Source organism: Micrasema longulum, unplaced genomic scaffold, assembly GCF_059751315.1.
Source record: "Micrasema longulum isolate JH-2025_06_02 unplaced genomic scaffold, ASM5975131v1 h1tg002024l, whole genome shotgun sequence".
NCBI classification, from domain to species: Eukaryota; Metazoa; Arthropoda; class Insecta; order Trichoptera; family Brachycentridae; genus Micrasema; species Micrasema longulum.
The window spans coordinates 58,603-78,547 of NW_028279192.1; the positions used below are offsets into that span (position 1 = coordinate 58,603).

A 19,945-nucleotide genomic window follows, 5' to 3' on the forward strand; every position below is an offset into this window, starting at 1 on the left:
CATTTTGTAAACTTTAGTTGAATAATATTATAATATGAGTCTGACATCTGACATGGTTAACAAGCTATAAGAATAAGTGCAATGACAGCTGTTAATGATAAATCTGCCATTGTTTTTGTTTGCATATTGTTTTATACGCACTAACATGACATGTAACTAAATCATCTAAATTCATACTAATATTCTGTCAGTACGCATGTTGAAAGTGACATTAAAAACGAACTTCATGTCTGCGTCATGCGCTGGCACTGCACAAAGTGTGTATGCATGTTGTCTTCTCCCTCTAATGCACGATTCACCAGTATGAAGCATAGTATATCTCGCTCAAGCCACAATTTTACCAGGTTTGATATTTTTCATACAAATTCAGTGTAAAATTTGTGCAGAACAGAATATGCAGTGACCATTGTGCATGCGTATACAAGATAAGAAAATTATCCGCTAGAGTGGATCTCGCTGGATCTTTTGGAGCTAATAATGAATACAATGTTGCAATGAACCCCTGTTTACATTACATATTTTAACTACTAATGATTTATTTATTTCCAAGTATTTTTACTTGGCAGTGCACCGCACGTATGCACATACAAAGGAATTGTTTCTGGTTGCTGGTGTGGCATACCAAAAACAGTCTGGAGCGTTAAGTAATTTTGCGTATAAAATATGGCTAAATTGTCATATTCTCGTGTAGGAATGCATAAAATTAACAAACTATTATATGTCTATATTTCAGAGTAATAATTCTCTAGAGAAGACCTTTAGCTGTATTGCATAGAACAAAAGCGTTATAAATTTTTGGTTTGGTTTTTAGTTTAACAACAAATGTGTAACGGACTGTTTCAGTCTGCGCTTGCGATTCTCGGCCCGAGTGCCTACGGTCCATTGTATTGATGTAAACTGTAGCTAACTTCGGGGTTAATAATCATATAATCGTTTTTCTCCACATAGGCGACTCTATTAGCCATAGTCGTGTATTTATTCTGCACTTGAACTACATGCTGGAACTAAGTGACGTCATCGAGCTGGTCTGACGTGAACTGAACTTGTTGGGCCGACTAACTGAACAGACTGACTGATGTTGGCTGCGTCCTATGGTCTCTTTATAGACGACGTTCCTTTGTAGTTCATTCTTCATGGTAGGGACGGTGTAAACATACTGCAGAACAATGGCCTCCGATTTCATGTGCAATACTGATCTGTCTTTCCTCTTTAAAATTTTAAACAATTTTATCGATAGTCCATATCTCTTGGAGCGTATTTCAATCAATTGTCCCGTAAAGTCAACACAACAAGTTAATTTTTTTTATAATTCATTGCCCAAAAATAATTATGTTCAAAACTCGTTTATTTATCGTAGCTGCTCCAAATTTTATTTACTTTGTTTCCATTTAGATATTTTAATACAAAATTTTGTGACTACAAAAAAAAACTTTTTTTTTGGAAAATGAAACATTTGTCAGTGTGTAATAAGTTTATGTTCCGTTAATTATGTTTATTTTGTTATAATATCAAAATTTTGAATTGATCAACTATATTATGAAAATCCCTCTCTTCCACTCTATTTCCCTTAACCTTCTTATGAGCTCTTTTTTTTTCTCATGTCTTATATAATATATTATTTTTCTCTTTACTGTGGAACATGTTCTCTCATTATATTTGTGAAAAACTTTAACTGGATGTATGAACTATTTTGTATTCTTATATAACAACTGTTGTTTTTCCTTAATAAATAAAAAATAAAAATACTCATAGAGTTGCATTTTACGAATGTATTGGATTAGATTGAAAATGATGACATTGCATTGTCGGTCATTAGTCTATTTTAAGTGAACTAATTTAACATGTGTGTCATCAACTATGGACCCTACATTTCCAAAAAAAATCTGGTAAATGGAATAAATGGTTTTCACCAGAAAACATTAAAAAATCAAAGAAACTATTACACACCTTGAAACATAATCTCGGAGGATTTAGAGAATTTTATCAGTTGATAAAGCTCAAAAAATGATGTATGTAGAACTGCATTTTTGATTTGTTTTCTGAAATTTTGACATTTAAAGGGTTCTATCAGTACACCGACGACATATTCTTGAAATTCATAAGTACCAGACAGATTTTATATAAAGTTGAAAGGCTTTTATTAATGATGGAATAACATATTGGGTCGTTTAGCCATTTTGTGTTCGAATCGCATTATTGTTTTTTGGTTTTATTTATATTTATATTTTTTTCAATTTGTATTTGTTTATTTTGTATAGAATATCACTTCGCAGGTTACAAATACAGTACTCCATCTATAATCTGGCACTTCGCTTCTCTGGCCCTGCAATTAATCCGACCTTTTTACAGGCTGATACTGATACAGAGAAACTACTGTAAATACCTACTTAGGTACTATTATTTTTTAATTTAAAAGTCCGCTGAGAGCGATTAAAATATACAAAAATAATAATAAGCGTGTTTCCACTCTATATGTAGAATTCTATTTCGAGGGAAAGATATTTGAAAAATATGTTTGATGTGTCTAAGCAAAAAAAAAACATTTCCTCTTAGTCATTTGGCAACACCTGATACATGAGCTGTAACAGGTGATATCCATTTACAAAGACATATAAATATTTAGGAATCTTAAAGAGATAACGTGCATTAAAAAATATGTAAACAAACATATTTGCATTCGTATGATTCACACAAATATTTCAGTTTGGTGGCCATTATTATTCTAGGGCACTGCATTGGTTCATCTCCATAATTTTTTGTTGCATAAAGATAAGATGCAGAAGTCCTAAGCTTCAGATGCCTGTCCAGGGACTGTGAAATATTTCAATGTAAAAACTTATTGTTAAATAAAAAATTCATGTCAAGATTATCAGGTGTCAAACTTGAGACCTCTTGCAATGCGCTACCTGACAAATAAACAACATACAAAAATTGGCAGGAAAAATGTGGTTATTTTCAGGTACTCATAAATAACCGTATTGAAATATGGAATAAAATTGAGGTGTAGTGGAGAGTGAATCTCGGACCTCTGATCAAAGTCCGTAACACTAACCCACAACCCGTATTTACACATAAAAAAACAAGACTTATGATTATGGAAAGGACATTGGCAATATTTTTACAGATCCCAGGAAAAGAGGTGATGTTTGACCAGCATATCTCGTACTCCATCTTTAAGGGGTTGACTTTGTGTTTCTTTTTTAACTGGCAGTTCCCAATCTGGATTGAGGTTGAAGGCAAACTGTGACAGTATGCGCAGTTCACACTTGATTTGTACCCAGCCAGGAGAATTCAAGAACGACCACGGGTGGTACCTGACAATTAATAAAACAATAAAATTTGCTACACATGATACACAATGAAAGCATATTTTTTTTAACCTTGGCAAAGGTCTATAAAATAAAAATGACTTACATAGTTCTAAACAATCAAAAACCCTTTAAAATATATTTTTTTTAAACTGGAAAACGTTATTATGATAGTTTTACTTTATATATTTATTTTTTGTTTAGAGAAACCTGCAAAGGTTTATTTTATAAATAACTTGCACCAGAACAATAACTTGTTAGGAATACTCGTACTTTCTGTCTTTTAATGGATAAAAATGTTTTTAATAATTTCACTAAAAGGATAACGAACTATTTTCAAAGAAGCTTGACCGCAGTGCTAAACCAGCGGCATAGCACTGCGGTATGATGTCACTTTTGAAAGATTACAATAGTGTTGTACATTTTTTTTACTTTGGATTTTTTGCATCAGATAAGTCTGGCTCCTTTTCCAACTCGAACTTTGGACGTAGATGCTGTAGTATTGTCAGTCCAAGAATGTATTTTATTTATTTATTCATATTTTTCGCTTACAAACTATGATTAATAATAAAAATAATGTGACCTCGCTGGGGTTTCCCGTGCCGAGGTCACTTAAAAATATACTTTTTTGAAATTACATTTGAGAATAAACAAAGTGGACTAACTTAAAAAACAAAGATAATTAACAAATATTCAGACAGTTTTAAAAACAAATTTATGTACATCTATATTATTTATTCTATAAAACACACAATGAAAATAACAAAAACCTAACATAAGCTACTTGTGGATGGTTTGGTATGGTTTGCATTAAGCCACGTTTCATTAAAAAAATATCACTTTTTGCCAATCTTCTATTTGTTTTACTTGTCCCAAAACAGTATGCCTCGCCATCACGATATTGTACCTTTCCATCAATATATTGGATTTTTTATACTGCCTGCATCCAAATCCAATATTTTTCAAAACCTTCAATAGTGAACTTACTCCATCGAAAATAAGCCAGCTTCTTTTAAGGATTGGACATTTTCTCCTTGTTGAATATTCTTAGCGTATATAATAGACGTACAAATGTTCTCGGATGACAAGCTATCGACATAATATGTAGCTATATGAAAATATAAATAGTTTTCTTAATCTAAATCAATTCTACAAAAGTAAAGATGCAATATTTACCATTTCTGGACAACATCGACACAAGAACATAATACTTCTAACCACAAGTGCAAGGCTTGCTCGTTTAATCCAAGACATACGAGAGATCTCAACTTTACATCCATTTGGGCATGTGCGTTGTCATGAGACAAGTTGATAGCTTGAACGCATCTATATAGTAGCTAAAATAAAGATAAAGATGTTATAATAACAAAAAAAGGGCGCTATAGCCGGCGTGTTTCATGCTGAAAGTAATTAACTTTGCTGGATATTGATTGATTTGGTGTTTATTTTGTAGAACTCCATATTTAAACTTATAATATAATCAAACACTGATTTGAGTCTACTGAACACTTTATTTTATTTTTACAAATATAAAAACAAAAATTTCGTGACAATTGTTTCGCCTTGTTAGGGCATTTTCAAACGAATGTGAAGATTAGATGGATTGAATTGTCTTATATAGTTATATAATTCAAGGTACTTAAGTAAAAAACAAAAAAAATCTTAAGAACTATACACGTATTAATGTACATTGATCATAATTGAGTTTAATGGGTAATGGGGAATTTAGGTATTTATATTTAAATTTTGGAAAAATTTATAGCAAAGTAAGTATTTATTGACAAACATGTATGTGGTGTGAGATAATTAATAAAGCTTTATAGTTTTATATCTTTAGATAATTGTTGTGGAAAATATATCAATAATATTATAATAGGTTGGTGTTCTTTTAAATTTTAATACATGATTGAAATATTATGAATAAATTTATATAAATGTATTATTATACAATATTTCAATTTTTAAGAATTTTTTATCAAAATATATAAATGCAATTGTAACATGATTAATTTATTAATTACCCATCATGTAAGCGTGTATATAAAGAGACAAAGTGAAGGATAACAGTCTATTAAAATATTTTTAATAGTGGTGAAGATATTAGGTTGGTTTGTTCATAAATTATTTTAAAATTAGGGCTGTTTAGATATTTATTAATTTCCTATTGTTTGAGTATATTAAGTTTACACCCTTTGCTTTCAACATGTAATGGAATTGGTTTATTTGAGATATGAATTTTATGATTATTTCAATAAAAAGATTGGCAAATTGAGAATCTTGTTTTTTATTTTTAAAGGATCTTATGTGTTCTGAATATCTAGTTAAGAAAGTGCGCCCAGTTTGCCCCACGTAAACTGGATTACAGTCGTTACATTCCAGTTTGTAAATTCCATTGTTTTTAAAAATATTTAGCTTATCTTTTGAGTTTTTACAATGGAGCTATTTAAAAAATAATAACGGAGCTATTACACCTAATTTTGAGTTATAAATATATGTATTTATTAATTTAAATTCCCTGTAGATTTTACATGTTTTACATTCATAAAGTCAGAAATGTATTTTACACAATTTAAAGTGAATTAAATCAAAAAGTAAAAATGAAATACGTAATATTAAAAATAATCCAATGTTCAGTGTTTTCACTGAAGGCAAAAATAAAAACAAAAGTAGGAAATAAAAATCTGCATATAACACAGTGATAAGACTCTAGTAAATAATATAAAAGAAAGTTTTGAGTCGTTTGATTTCATGATTTGATTATTTTAATTTGAATAATGATTCACCTTTATATAAATATCACAATGTTGATATGCCATTGATAAATTTTTAAAATGATCTATTCTATATAAAAATATTTAAGTTTAAATAGTTAGCATTTTGTAGGTTGTTTATAAAAAGTTTCACTAACCTCTTCCGGAGTGAGGACCTTTCCATCTTCATCCAAGCGATAAGTTTTACACAACACTAATCGACTGTAGACAGAGTTGAAATCTTTTTCTACTTCTCTCGATGCGGCTTCTTCTATAAAGAGCCACGGATGACATGGTCCACCTGGACATTACAAAAACAAATTGTTGTGTAAATATTTTAAATACCGGATTAAACTCTCGGGAATCTGTATTCGTTCTTGCAATGGACTGGTAAGACTTCCATTTCTCCTCTAAGAATTATCTGTCTCAGTTGAGAAACTCAAATGCAATGCCATATTTTTGTTGAGTTAAGTTTGTATTACATGGGTTGGAAAATTGTACAAGGCCTTGTGCAAGATTTGACCCAATTAATGTAATATACAAATTGGGTGAAATCTGTGGTCAAATTCAGAAAAATGAGAACACGTCCCATTTTTAAACAAACACTTGAACCAAGATTTGCGCGTGCATAAAAAGTGTGTGATTTGTTAACTATCAACTTCAACTTTCAAGCGTATTTGTTGTATTTATTAAAATAATATAATACTGATTTTCAATAAGGTTCAGAATCCATATTATTTTAGCAACCTGACATAGATTGTTGATCACAGAGTAACATATTGTAAGTTGTCAGTAATAGCATCACCACAAGATAACTGGTTTTATCAATTGTGAAACTGCCATTATATGTCATGGTGCCAAAAACATCTACTTACTTATTCCAAATCACAATTTTCAATCCTAATACAATTTGCAAATTTAATTATGTGCCTATGTTAAAAATGCTGAGATGTTTCACAATGTAAAATTTGATTTAAAAATGTTTGTGGATGATAGGTTTATTATTTAAGACACGCAATAGATTAGATCTATTTGATTAAATTAAAATACTTTATATTTAAAAGCTAATTTTAATATAGTAATTGAGATTAATACCTCGATAAAGGAACATTTGCTGCTTCGAAACTGGTAGGGAATATTTGGTCAAAAACAAAGTGTGTTTATTTTAATTTGGATTATAATTAATAACCACTTATAGTGCTACAATTTTATAGATCTTTTTACTTTAACTCATTCTTCACATATCCGTGTTCCCCACTCAGAGTGTGTCATGCTCTGGAAACGATTGGGCGTGTCTGGGGGATCTTTCGAAGTTCATGGTTTACATAATCTTATATATTATAAGCATTAACTTTGTGGTCAAACATTTTAATTAATGTTAATAAATAAAAATTAGTATTTATTAACATTAATCAATTTTAACTTATCCCATTATTCATGTACACAATTTAAAATAATTATCCACCTAAAAATGTGGGTCTCCTTATGCCGTGCAGAAGGACTTTCCTGAAGGCCGGTGCGAGACTGCCCCTGACCAGGTGTGTGACCCTCTGGGACACGGCATCATCTCCGGCGGTACAGTAGCGCTTGCTGCGCTCATCTAGCGGCTGCACAAAGCGAGCGGGGAACCAGCCACGTAGACCGTTGAGCTCCCCCACCCAGCAGTGTTCGTCGCGGTGGGACAGAATGGTGATCACATCATTCTTACGGAAGCCTAGTTCATCATCGTCGTGCCGTTCGAAATCTGAAAGAAAAAATGTCATGGCTCCGTGATTAATATAATATGTACTTGAAAAAAATATTTTCTCTAAATCATCAACATTCTATGTCTGCTTAGCTGCAGTATACGATGTCTGAAAACAGTCCCCAGGGCTCTCTGTTGGCTGCCAACTTTTGTGCTTCTTGCACTACTGACATGGCCGACGAACAGTCAGCAATGGACTCAGCAATGGACATTCAGAACATCAAGAACCTTGTAAATTACGCAAGCGTGATTAAGGCGATCAGCAGACAGCCGCTATACTTGGCCCAGCCAACCATATTGCCTCCGCTTGATGACAGTTGCAACTGAAAGCTTTGTTGTCCATTCTTTCATTTCTTCAGTTGGACTTTGAGGGGAATTATTAACTATTTTGCTAAGAATATCAACTAGTTGGAACAAGACGAGCTACAAAGTTGTCGCTGAGCCTAAAACTGCTTCCATATGTGGAGAGACTGGAAACTCTAGGTTTCACAACGCTGCAAGAATGGCGAGAAAGAGGTGACCTGATAAAGACATACAAGATACTCAACAGTCACTATAGCAGCCTAAATTTGGATCCCATGTTCAAGCTTAAATAAGATGCTCGTCTTCGAGGCCACAATCTCAGGCTGGAGAAAACGAGATTCAATCTAAATCCACGAAAGCATTGATGAGAAATAGCATTGTTGATGGTTGGAATAAACTGCCACAAGAGCTGATCTCAATATTTAGTCTCAGTAGGTTTAAAAATGGACTAGATTTGTTTAGGAAAAGTTAAAGTGCGCCAATAACTAACTTTGGTCAAAATGTATTTAAGCATATCAGATTTAAGCTGCTCGCTTAAAATTAATACAATAATAATAATAATAATACATATACGTAATGTCGAATCTATAAAAAAACATATCTAAATGAACATTGGCTAGCTGACTTTCTATTGATCAATGCACCTGTGTATATTCATATAAATTTTTTGACATAGACCTTTATCTTTTGCTCTTCACTTGCAAAAGTAAAAGTTGTAAAACAAAAAGGAAACTAAATATTTTCAGAGGAATTTAAAAGTGAGAACCGAAATAGTAGTTTTAACCACCCTCCCTCCCACTTTCAAAGTGATGCCACTGAATTAGTGACTCATGAGCTAGTACTAAAAAAAATCATGAACAAAATTTGACCCACTTCTCAAGAAAGTTCGCCATCACTGCACTAGACCACGAGTCAGACAAAAACACTGGTATTTTAGTGATACAATTTTAGTAATGTTTTTGAAAGAGATTTTGTTTTTGATATTATTTTTACGAGAAGGGCATTTATATAACATTTTTAGTTAATAAGAAATGAATTTACCCAATAGAGCTTTCGCTCGACGTTTTCTATTGCGGGATACATTAATGAAGTTGTCGTGATCTTTGGCGTGACTGTGCATGTTATAATCTGCTACAAGTGATACTTGATTAGTCAGTTGGGGTTCAACTGTCAAGAAATGTCTTGAAACCTAAAAACGAGATAAAGAATAAATTAGAGAATCTTCAAACTACATGTAAATATACAAATACTACATAGAAACATACACATATTTCAGGGTAAAACATTACCTTTAAAATGATTCTATGCATACCTGTAAAATAGCTTCTCTAAGATCAACAAGGACTTCCGTCTGTTTAACATTTTTACATTTAGCATCATCATCTTCTTCATCGCCAAAAAGCAGCATTTGAATCATTGATTTGGTTTTTTTTACTTGCCTCCTTGAAAATAATATAATATGAATTTTTATTTTGTCTGTAGGAAAAGATTGAATAATTAATTTGGAAATAAAACAAATTATTTTGCCATTTTGTGATGAATGATCGAGATACGCTGCAATTGATGTGACAGTAAAAACAAGATGGGTGGCAAAAAGAGTTTACAAGAAAAGAATATTACATATGATACAAAAAATATAAATTAAATATTTAATGGATACAAGTATTTGAGGCTTCATAAAAATATACACGGAATATCTGAACTAAAATTCTAAATGAGAAAGTTCAGTACTATGGAAAATGGGATATAAAAAATGTTTTCTAACACTAAAAATTAGAGCATTTAATTGTACGGTGAAGTTTTACAGTCACAAGTCACAAGTTCTTCAGAATTAACCAATGATCAAGTGTTGTGATAGATTTCCGGTTTGAAAAATAATAAATAAAAATTTGGCTTAGTTTTATTTAGAAAACACTGAGTTTCTTCATTGTCAGAGCATTTTCGGTGTTAGATTGAAAATAATTTTTAAAAATTAATCTTTCAATTTTTTACCATTTTTGAGGTGTAGTTGGCTTTCGACAAACTAGTAAGACGCGTTTTGGTATGATCAGTGAATTTTCCAGACTATTACAGAGCGGAAATGACAAACGCCTCGCGGCTTGTTTGTGACCTTTTGATTAAAAAATCAAGACAACATTGATGCACCAGCCACTGCATTCAATTCTTCTAAACTCAATTGTCTATCACAGTTTCTATTTTATGTATATAAGGTGCACCAATCAATGTGACATTACCTGGCTAAGTGCTGTTTGGGTAAGTTGGCTGCGTTGGTTGGATCACCCCCCAATAGGGCCCCCTGGTCAGCCATGAGGTAGGCCAAGTGCCGCCTTCTCTGGGTGTCGATGAGGATCTGTGTCAGGGTACCTGCCCCCATCTCCTCAGACATTGTAATCAGCTGCTCTACATCATCAAGCCGGCCGGGGAGGTCGGAGAGAGCATTGAAGATTTGTGCAGAATTTGTAAACTCTTCAAGACTAGGTTCCTGGAAAGTGTAAGACAAGGCTTTTATAAAAAACATGTGAAAATGATTTATATCTAATTTTTAAGACACAAGGAATTTTTATCGAGGTAAAAAAAATATAATGCAGTATTTATTTAGATTGGATATATATAAACTGGCAGTGCACAATGGAGTTTTACTCTAACTCTTAGGTACGGAAATCAAACATGGCAGAAGTAGGATGAAAGCAGAGAGAATGCGGTCAAAATGCGATCTCTTAGAAGAATGTGTGGTAAATCAATATATAATATTTTATTTACTGTATATGTTAATAATATTTTTAATATACAAAATATGAATGGTGATATTATTTCATGTGCTGATGATACCGTATTCATCATAAGGGGATCTTCATGGGACGAAATAAATTTAAAATCAAATATTTATTTATTTATTTATATATATATTAATAAATATACATAATATACATATTAATAAATTAAAAGAATGGTTTGATGACAATATTTTGTCTCTGAATACTGAAAAAACATATTACATCACTTTGACATTGAAAGAACAAATTATACCTCCTATAAATATTTGTATACACACAACAAAATGCAATGAAGGATATCAGTTTCATAATGATAATTGCCTTCAAATCACTGAAAAAAATAGCATTAAATATTTAGGCATTATAATTGATAATTAATATATTTGATATAATTCCCACTGTTCAATTATTTAAAAGATTTAAGGTTTTGGATAAAAAAATGCTATTTAAAAAGAATTGTTTGCTTCAAATACATAAAGATAAAATAAATAGTAGTATTTCTAGGTCTCAAAACGTAAGTACGCAACCTAGAACAGGTGGTAATATATTAATTTCTAAATTAAAAACACCTACTGCACAACATCATTATACTTACAGAGGAATATTTTTCTTTTATGAAATGAACAAAGATAATAAAAAGTACAGTCAGGAATACAATATATTTAAGAAAGAAGTTAAAAATTACATCTATAATTCTTCTTTATGTACCACTGATTGAAAACATCATTAATATCTTTTTTGTAATTTATTTATGTTATTCTAAAAATATTATTGATTAAAATAAAATAATCTATTGTAAGACGTCACTCCCCATTATGTACACAAGAATTGTTTTTTTCTTTTACGTAATGGGAAACGTTAATGTAAATATATGTATTTGATTAATGTAAAAAAATGTATTTAGTTGTAATATTGTATTTTAAATTGTTATTAATAAATAGAAATAAAAAAATATATAAAATCAGACGAGAGTGAAAATATGAGACAGTTATGATGATGCGAAGATTAAGAAAAGGTCACTGAGATAGTTTGGTCATGTAGAACGAATGGATGACGAAAGAATAGTAAAACAGATATGGCGGTATATAAGTTATCCATAATAATAATAATAATATGGCAAGAATGAATGGTAACATGGGACGAGGCCGATCAAGGAAGACGTGGCATGATCAGATAAACCAAAATCTTAAGTCTAGTCATGTCAAAAGCAGGCAGAACTGATAGGCATGTATGACAAGATGTATGAATGTGGAAAAGGTTATTAAAGGTTAAAGGTTATATAATTATGCCAGGAACGACGAGTGTGGCAGTCCATCCTTGCTGCCTACCCCTACGGAGAAATGACGTGATGGTTGTACAAAATTAAAAAAACTAATGTAAATGTGGATGACCAATAGGGTATTTTCACAAATCAGGAATAATGTTGAAAATATATAAAACATTTGGAAAGTTTTGCAATTTTAATGATAAATGAAATTATCAATGTTTAAAAACAAGACTTTATTCATAATTTTCAGGTTTTAAAATGAGCACATATAAAACGGTTTACAGATGGTGTCACATCACTTTGACATGAAACATCAAGCTCGTTGAGTGCGCTTCAAACAAACATCGCATACAAGCACGGTGTGGTAATATAATTTGTGCCGTTTGTTTCATATGACGTGAACGTCTTGTTTTCAGGTAATTAAAATATCCATATTTTAAATCAGGAAAAAATTAGAAAATAAGAAGAAATTTATCTAATGTCACACAACAAAAAAATATCATTACCACCGTAACCTTTTGCTTATTTAAAAATAAATTTTAAAAAAAACAAGAAAATACCCTGTTGTGAGCAGAACAGTAAAAAATATACAGTGCATAGATGCCACATAACTTTGCACCCCGGATCTAGGGTTATGCTAACAACATATTAAATATTAATTTATAGAGAATATATTCTGATTCTCATCCACATCCAATGATGTATAAGGCACTGTGGTGGATTTTCGTATGTATTATACACAATTTTATTTCAATGTACTAAAAAATTCGAGTTTTAAGCTATTTTACTGTTTTAACGAGGAAATGAGCATGCGTTTTTTTAAGTAAAACCATCTTTCATATTGTGTTACTTGTCAAGATGGCCACCAGCAGAATAAAGTTGATGGAAATCAAATTTTCTCATCGTTTTTATTCCATGCCATACAATCCATGAACGCATTATTACTCATAATTGACTAAATTAAGCTTAGTCAATATCTGATCGCAAGCTCCGAAATTAGTGGAAGTAATTATTACCTTGAGTATCTTAGGCAATTGTAATTACAATAATATAATCAACTAATAAATGATTAAATTGGCATCTCATTTTACAGGGAAAATTTTAATATGTTGTATTTAGCAATTTACTTTGAATACCTTAATTTCAGCATTGCAAGAGTGGTTTGAAACGCACAATAGAGCCATCGAGGAAAACAGATCCCAAATCCTTAGCAGTATTTTCATATGAACGACATTGGCAAACAGCGTAAGGAACCAGTGGAGAGTGATGAGCGATAGTTCGATGTCATGGTTACACAATACTTGATCCACCGCAGGGAGGTAACTTGTTATCAAAGTTCGAAGAACCCTTTGATCAGCTTGGATTCCTAAGACACAAACGTATTTTGTTTATTGGATTGAGATTTCACTATGCATTTTTTTTTTACACAAGTTTAATAATCTTATATATAATTAGGAGGAGAATATTGTATAATTGTGGCAATGCAGCCAATTTAGTTGTCATATATAAATTATTGTTAATAAATTTTTACTAAAATACAACGCATACTGCATACTTGCAATAATAATTTAGTTACTAAATGTTTTAAACAAAGTATTACAATGGGTGTTTACTATTACTCGTATAAAGTTAATTATTTTTCATGTGAATAAAACAGTGTGGTTGAGTGTTAGTGTAAAAATCAGTCAGTTAAATAAATAAATAATAACTATTTATGAATATTTAACAACAAAACATTTTTTTAAATAGTAAATGATTTAAATAATGTAAAGGATGAACAAAATTACTTTGAATCAAATATATTTCAACTAGATCAGTTTATAGCATAAAAGTTATACGTACTGGATTTGAAACCATTGAATGACAGTACATGAAAATTTTAAAACTCAGAAAGAATAATTATGATTTAAAGTAAATTACATTATTATGTAATTATATTTACCAATAAGAGTTGAAGAATAGTATGACGCAGGTAATAGATCTTCAACTATTGTTGCCATCATCCAAATGCATCTTCTTCTTCCATTAGCAGTAACAATGAAGCAGCAATCATACCCGTGCCCTGGCAATACCTGAAATCAAAAATAAAAATTAATATCAAAAACACTAATTTTAATTGGCAAGACATTTTAAACTTTTTTGTTAATTTTTTTGATAAACCACTTATATCGACTGGTTTCGAGGTTACACCTCATCGTCGGGAAACGTAAAATTAGTAGATTATACCTTGATAAAGAAGCTTATGTAGTTCACAAATGTTTTGAGTGTGTCCAAATGTTCGCAGACAGGCTGGATTTCGTCCCTTGGGAGTTATTTAGATATAAATTCTTTGCAACAGAGATGGAAAAAAAATTGAGAAGGGAATATGGAACGAAATAAAGTGTAAACAATTTTGCTTCAAAATATGTTACTTTTATTAGCAAAAAAAAAAAATTTAATCATGCAAAAAATTAACATTTAAATGAGATTTGTTCCCATTATTTTTCCACCTTTTTTAGCTAGACCAATTTAGCTTAGCTTTAGGTATCCATTAGTTAGCTTTATTTGGTATAAAAATAATGATATCTCAATTTAATTAAAGTAAAATATGCAAATCAAAGTACAATATGAATTGGGTTGTGGTCCCGTGGCTAGTGGTTGCGGACTCACGGGCCGGAGGCCCGAGGTTCAAACCCCACTCTATCCCAACTTGATTTTAATTTTCTAATAGTGAGTTATTTACAAATCGTTGAAAATAGATACCAAATTGAAATATTTGGGTAAATTATAAGAACGCTAATATTCTTTTCACTAAAAACAAAAAAAATGGGGAAAAAAAATTAATTAAATAACTGATTTATGTAATTAATGAATAATTGTGTTCTTTACACTTATAGATTATGCAGACAAAGTAGGTATACTCCAAGTTCAACTGAGTTTGTATATTTACCGCCTTTTATAGCTAGACCATTTTAACGTAGCTTTAGGTATCCATTAGTTAGTTTTTTTGGTATAAAAATAATGATATCTAAACTTAATTAAAGTATAATATGCAATTGGGGAAAAAAACTAAAATTAAAAAATTGAATTACGAAATTAATGTATAATTATGCTCTTTACACTTATAAATTATGCAGACAGCCACGTTATCCGTAAAACGTAAAAAACGTGTTCAGAAAACGTAAGAGCACGTTATCTGAACAAATGGATAAATATCCTGCTAGAAATCAGACCCTTCTAATTGTATTCATAATGGTACTTACCCAATTTCAGGATATAACCAAGCTAAACCTCGCAAGACCCTCCTAAGACGTGGAACACCCGTGCTCGTGAGATGAGAGAAGCAGGCATTAGAGGGAAGTGTCCTTACGAGATCCTTCTCTATTTGTTTAGATGTCATCAGACCATCATCACTTGATGCTTTCTCAATGTCTTTGTAGGTTACATCTGACTGGTGTTTTTTTGCAGAGCACCTGATTTAAAAATAAAATAAATGCATCTATGCAATGGTTTGAAAGTAAATACCGCATATTTAAACATCACTGATTACTATTACTATGGATAACTAAACCGCCTAAAGACTATGCCTAAGTATACTCGGCTGGCTATTATGTGCGAAAATTTCTACACCAGAGATAACTCGAGCAAATTTTCCCTGCAGAAAAGACTGCAATAAGTATAGTGGTTGGCACATTCACCTACTATGCTTGAAGTCCTGGGATGGTTGACATAAAACATTTGTTTGTAAGGTGGTTTTACACTGCAATGAAAATTCACTGTCCCTGGACTGGAACCGGAAGCGTAAGACTGATCACCTTATCTTCTTTTAATAGACGATCGAGTTACGATGCATTTACTTAAGAATTTAGTGCCCTATGCACCATTAGGTGTGGATAAGGGTTACATGATGATAATAATTGTACAAAGAATTTCTTCAAAATAGGTTTCAATCTTTCACAATTTCGCATTTCTGCCGGGAGAGTTTTGCTAGTACAACTGAAATCAAATTATTAGGATGCTTTTATACCCGATAGCCTCATCCATATCTGAGGTCTGAGTGAGTGTGGAATCCCCTGTTTTACCATGCTCCTTAATTTTTCAGTCCTAGGCAAGCTACCATCAGCAGTTTCCGATGTGATGTCAATTTCCTTATTGGAAAACTCTACATGAGCCACCCATTGCAATCTGCAACAAAATAAAGTAGTAGAATTTCATTTTTAAAGTTGTAAAATGTACCGAAAAATATAAATTTGTGTTATTCTAGAAATAAAACTTACTGAGTAAACCATATTGACAGATCTTTGACCAATTTTAGAAAATAATAAAAAGAATAAACATATAACGCAATAATAAAAGAAACATGTTAATAAGATCAGAAACTTGTGATGTTTTTCTGGGTTGTTATGCTGTGTATTATCTATTCTTTTTACCGTTGTTTCTAACAATGAAAGTGCCTGCCCCTTTCTCAAAACTGTTCATAAAGACCAGTATCTTTCTTCAGTTTTGTATATTCTCTCTCAATTTGTTTAAAACTAATTAAGTAATAATTCAAATTTTCTTTACAATCGGAATGCGAAAATAACATAACATTAAACGCTTTCACACAGCGCAGGCCAGGCGCCGCGCGCATTTCAAGGTCTGACCACTTGGTTTGCGGAGAAGTCAAACCAGTTGAATCTTGACACGCGCGATACGATGTTATGTGCTACTCGTGTAGATTTGCAAACAAGCGGTGTTGTATGGTACAATAAGTACAAAGTTAGAAGAAAGTCAACTATACGAAACTGGACTTCATCGAAAGACAAATAGCTATCAAGTCATGCAAGAGATAACAATCTTTCTGGCAGCTTAGGTTTTAAGTGGATTTCCTGATTTTAGGAAGTTCCTGATTCGCCCACTATGAGAATAGAATATTCCTCCTGATCCCAACACTAAAAGATCAAATAAAGGCTAATATAAACCTTGTATAATCAAGGTAAATAATAAATGTAATTCCTATCTAAAAAATCAAAACCAAAAAAAAAGCTTTTTTTTCAAACTGGTCTTACTTCCCTGCAAACCACGTGGAAAAACGTGCGCGGCGCCCGCGCCACTAAGCACTAGTTTTTTTTATAACCAGTAAAAAAATAAATAAAAAATTTGTTTACCTGTGCTGGTCATCTTCCATAAATGAGTTGGCTAGTAACTTTCTGGAATTTGGTTCGGGACCATCTTCTTCTTCAACGCGGAAACCAAACTCATCAAATTGGTAATCTGGTTGTTCACTTGCTGCCTCTGACTGCAGAGACGAAAGCCAAAATACAGTTAAATAAACTAATAAATTATCAATAAAACTTACTAGTTATATCCCCAATAAATAAAAAAAAATAAAATAAAAATATAAAATATACAAACATGAAACTAGTACAAAGATATATTATAAAAACTAAATGAACTATATATTTAATTAAAACACTTGATCCCTTAAGGGCCTGTTGTTTGATCATCAGAAGAAGTAACAATTTTAAAAACTGAAACTTTTTTGTATAAAAATGGGAATACTATTTCATAACTTTAACTATTACTTACTATGTAAGATGAATTACGAATGGAGGGTGGCCGAATACCGAAAGATATTATGTATGGCGAGCTTCGTGATTCTAAAATATCCTACGGTAGTCAGCGATTTAAAGAAGTCTGTAAACGCGACATGAAGACTTTTTGCATTGACGCTGATCATTGGGAAAATCTCGCCAGGGATAGAAATGTATGGAGAGGAGCCATAAAGTAGGGAAAAGTGGCACACGACGACCTCTAGCTGGAAAGTCTGAGGCTTAAAAGACTGCGAGGAAGGCAGCTACCTACAGGAGCCCCTGAACTGGAAAAGCTGTTTTTCCCAGTCTTCAAATTAAGTATACATCACCATCGTCTTTCGAAGACAGGCGATTGCCATATAGATAGATAGACTATGTAATGATACTGATGATCAAATAAACAAGCCTAACCTACAATTAAAATAAAACAAATATTAAGTACCAACAAAAAACAAAAAAAAGATAATAGATTAGAGTGTTTACTAAACACACGCAATTTTTCAAATTTTAACCATAGAATTTGATATTTTATTCATTTATATATTACACAAAACAGGAAATAATTCATTTCAAATTCATCACATTTTCAATTTTAGAATACGAGTTTTTTTTATGGTACTTAAATCAGCCAAAATTTGGTAAAAATATTTATTAAATAACAATAATTAACATATTACAACAGAGATTAAGAACATTTAAGAGAAGGTTATATAGAAGTCTAGGCATCTACAACGACCTGTCAATGGCTGGTTTAAGCCATAAGCCCTGTAGATGCCTAGACTTCTATATTACCTTCTCTTAAATGTTCTTCATCTCTATTGTAATATGTTAATATAAACAGCTCCCCAGGGAGTTGAATCCAGTCCTTGTCTACAAAAATTTGGACAAACTCAAAATATTGTTGTTAAATAACAATAATCTTAATTCCAGTAAAAAGGGAATAATGCAAAGCCAATTTCAACATGCTAGCAATTTTTTTTTTTTTAATGATACGGATTTAGATGTAATTAGATCAAAATGTCATTTTGATATTTATTGATATATATTGTATTTTTTATTTATTTTATATAAAAAAAATGAAGTATTATAACTCAGACATTATAGATTCCCTATCTTCGCAGTTTTCAATTGATTAAAATATGAAATACTGATGGTTATTACTACTTAAAATCGTCTTGTTTTAAAGGTTTCAAGCAAAAGATTAGTTTGAAATTGTTTGCGTTGAAATATAATATAGGCATACCTCGGGCTGACCAAGTTTAGCTAGAAGATTCTGAGGCCACATACTCGGCGTCAGAGCTGAAAATGGACCGCCAGGTGTTGGATGAAGCTTCTCAGATATTTGCAAACCTTCCACCATATCTGTGAAGTCTTCGGGATCATCTTCAGACAAAGTGGCATTTATTTTACGCTGTGGATTAATAAGAATAAATATCTCATAAACCACAAAATACAAAGTTAAATGCTATTTATAATTTAAACATGGAACTATAATGTACACAAATGAACCATATTGATAAGACTTACATCATGGTCAACTTTCCCGACGTAACCCTCGTGATCTCTGGACGTGAATAATGATTTAGCAATCTCCATGGTGGATAAATTAAAGTATACTAGAATAAATTACTGTTTAGATAGTCAAAATGTTTCTTGAACACATTTTTAGATCTACACAAAAGGTGAATGCTGAAAGCATCTGACAGATGTCAGTTACGGATAACGTCATGAAATAATGTTGCAAGTAAAAAATATTAATTTTGTCAGTTCAATTTATAAGTAAGTACCTACCCACATCAAGATTCACAAAACATTATTCCATTAGATTTTTGAAATAGCTTTTATGCAACAAGAAAACAAACAACAAAATAGCTACTAATTATTGTAAAGAGTAAAATAATTTGGAAATTATTGAACGTATAACACAACCAAGATTTTTATGGAAAACGAAACAAAATATTTTATACAATAATTGTTTCATCGGGTTTCCGTATACTTATAAAAAAACTATATGTTCCCGATGAACTAGCTGTCAGAAATTTTACTTTTATGCTTAGATTATTTACATCTAAAGCCATAGGAAAAATCATAATACCTGTACCCAACCAACGCAATCCATTGTAGGCCCTATGGCATGGAATGCTCCTTTCCAGCGTCGTAGCCAAGGTCATGAGCACCTCAGGCAAGATTTGAATGTTGCGCCCCCAAGATATATTTTTTTGGAGGCAAAGAGAAAAGAAGACTGTA

The 19,945-nt window shown here is 31.6% G+C and overlaps 1 protein-coding gene across 1 annotated transcript; it reads right to left on the reverse strand.

Annotated features, from left to right (window-relative positions):
* Positions 1-1,618: 1,618 nt before the first annotated feature.
* LOC148273253 (small G protein signaling modulator 3 homolog) lies at positions 1,619-19,368 on the reverse strand. The gene is given in 16 exon segments (XM_088238961.1): positions 1,619-3,314; positions 4,485-4,645; positions 6,217-6,359; positions 7,524-7,802; positions 9,147-9,294; positions 9,418-9,547; positions 10,340-10,587; positions 13,283-13,512; positions 14,089-14,154; positions 14,157-14,218; positions 15,389-15,581; positions 15,584-15,598; positions 16,153-16,310; positions 17,273-17,403; positions 18,942-19,109; positions 19,226-19,368. Coding segments are annotated over 16 exon segments (2,397 nt in total). The 5' UTR covers positions 19,295-19,368; the 3' UTR covers positions 1,619-3,118.
* Positions 19,369-19,945: the final 577 nt, after the last annotated feature.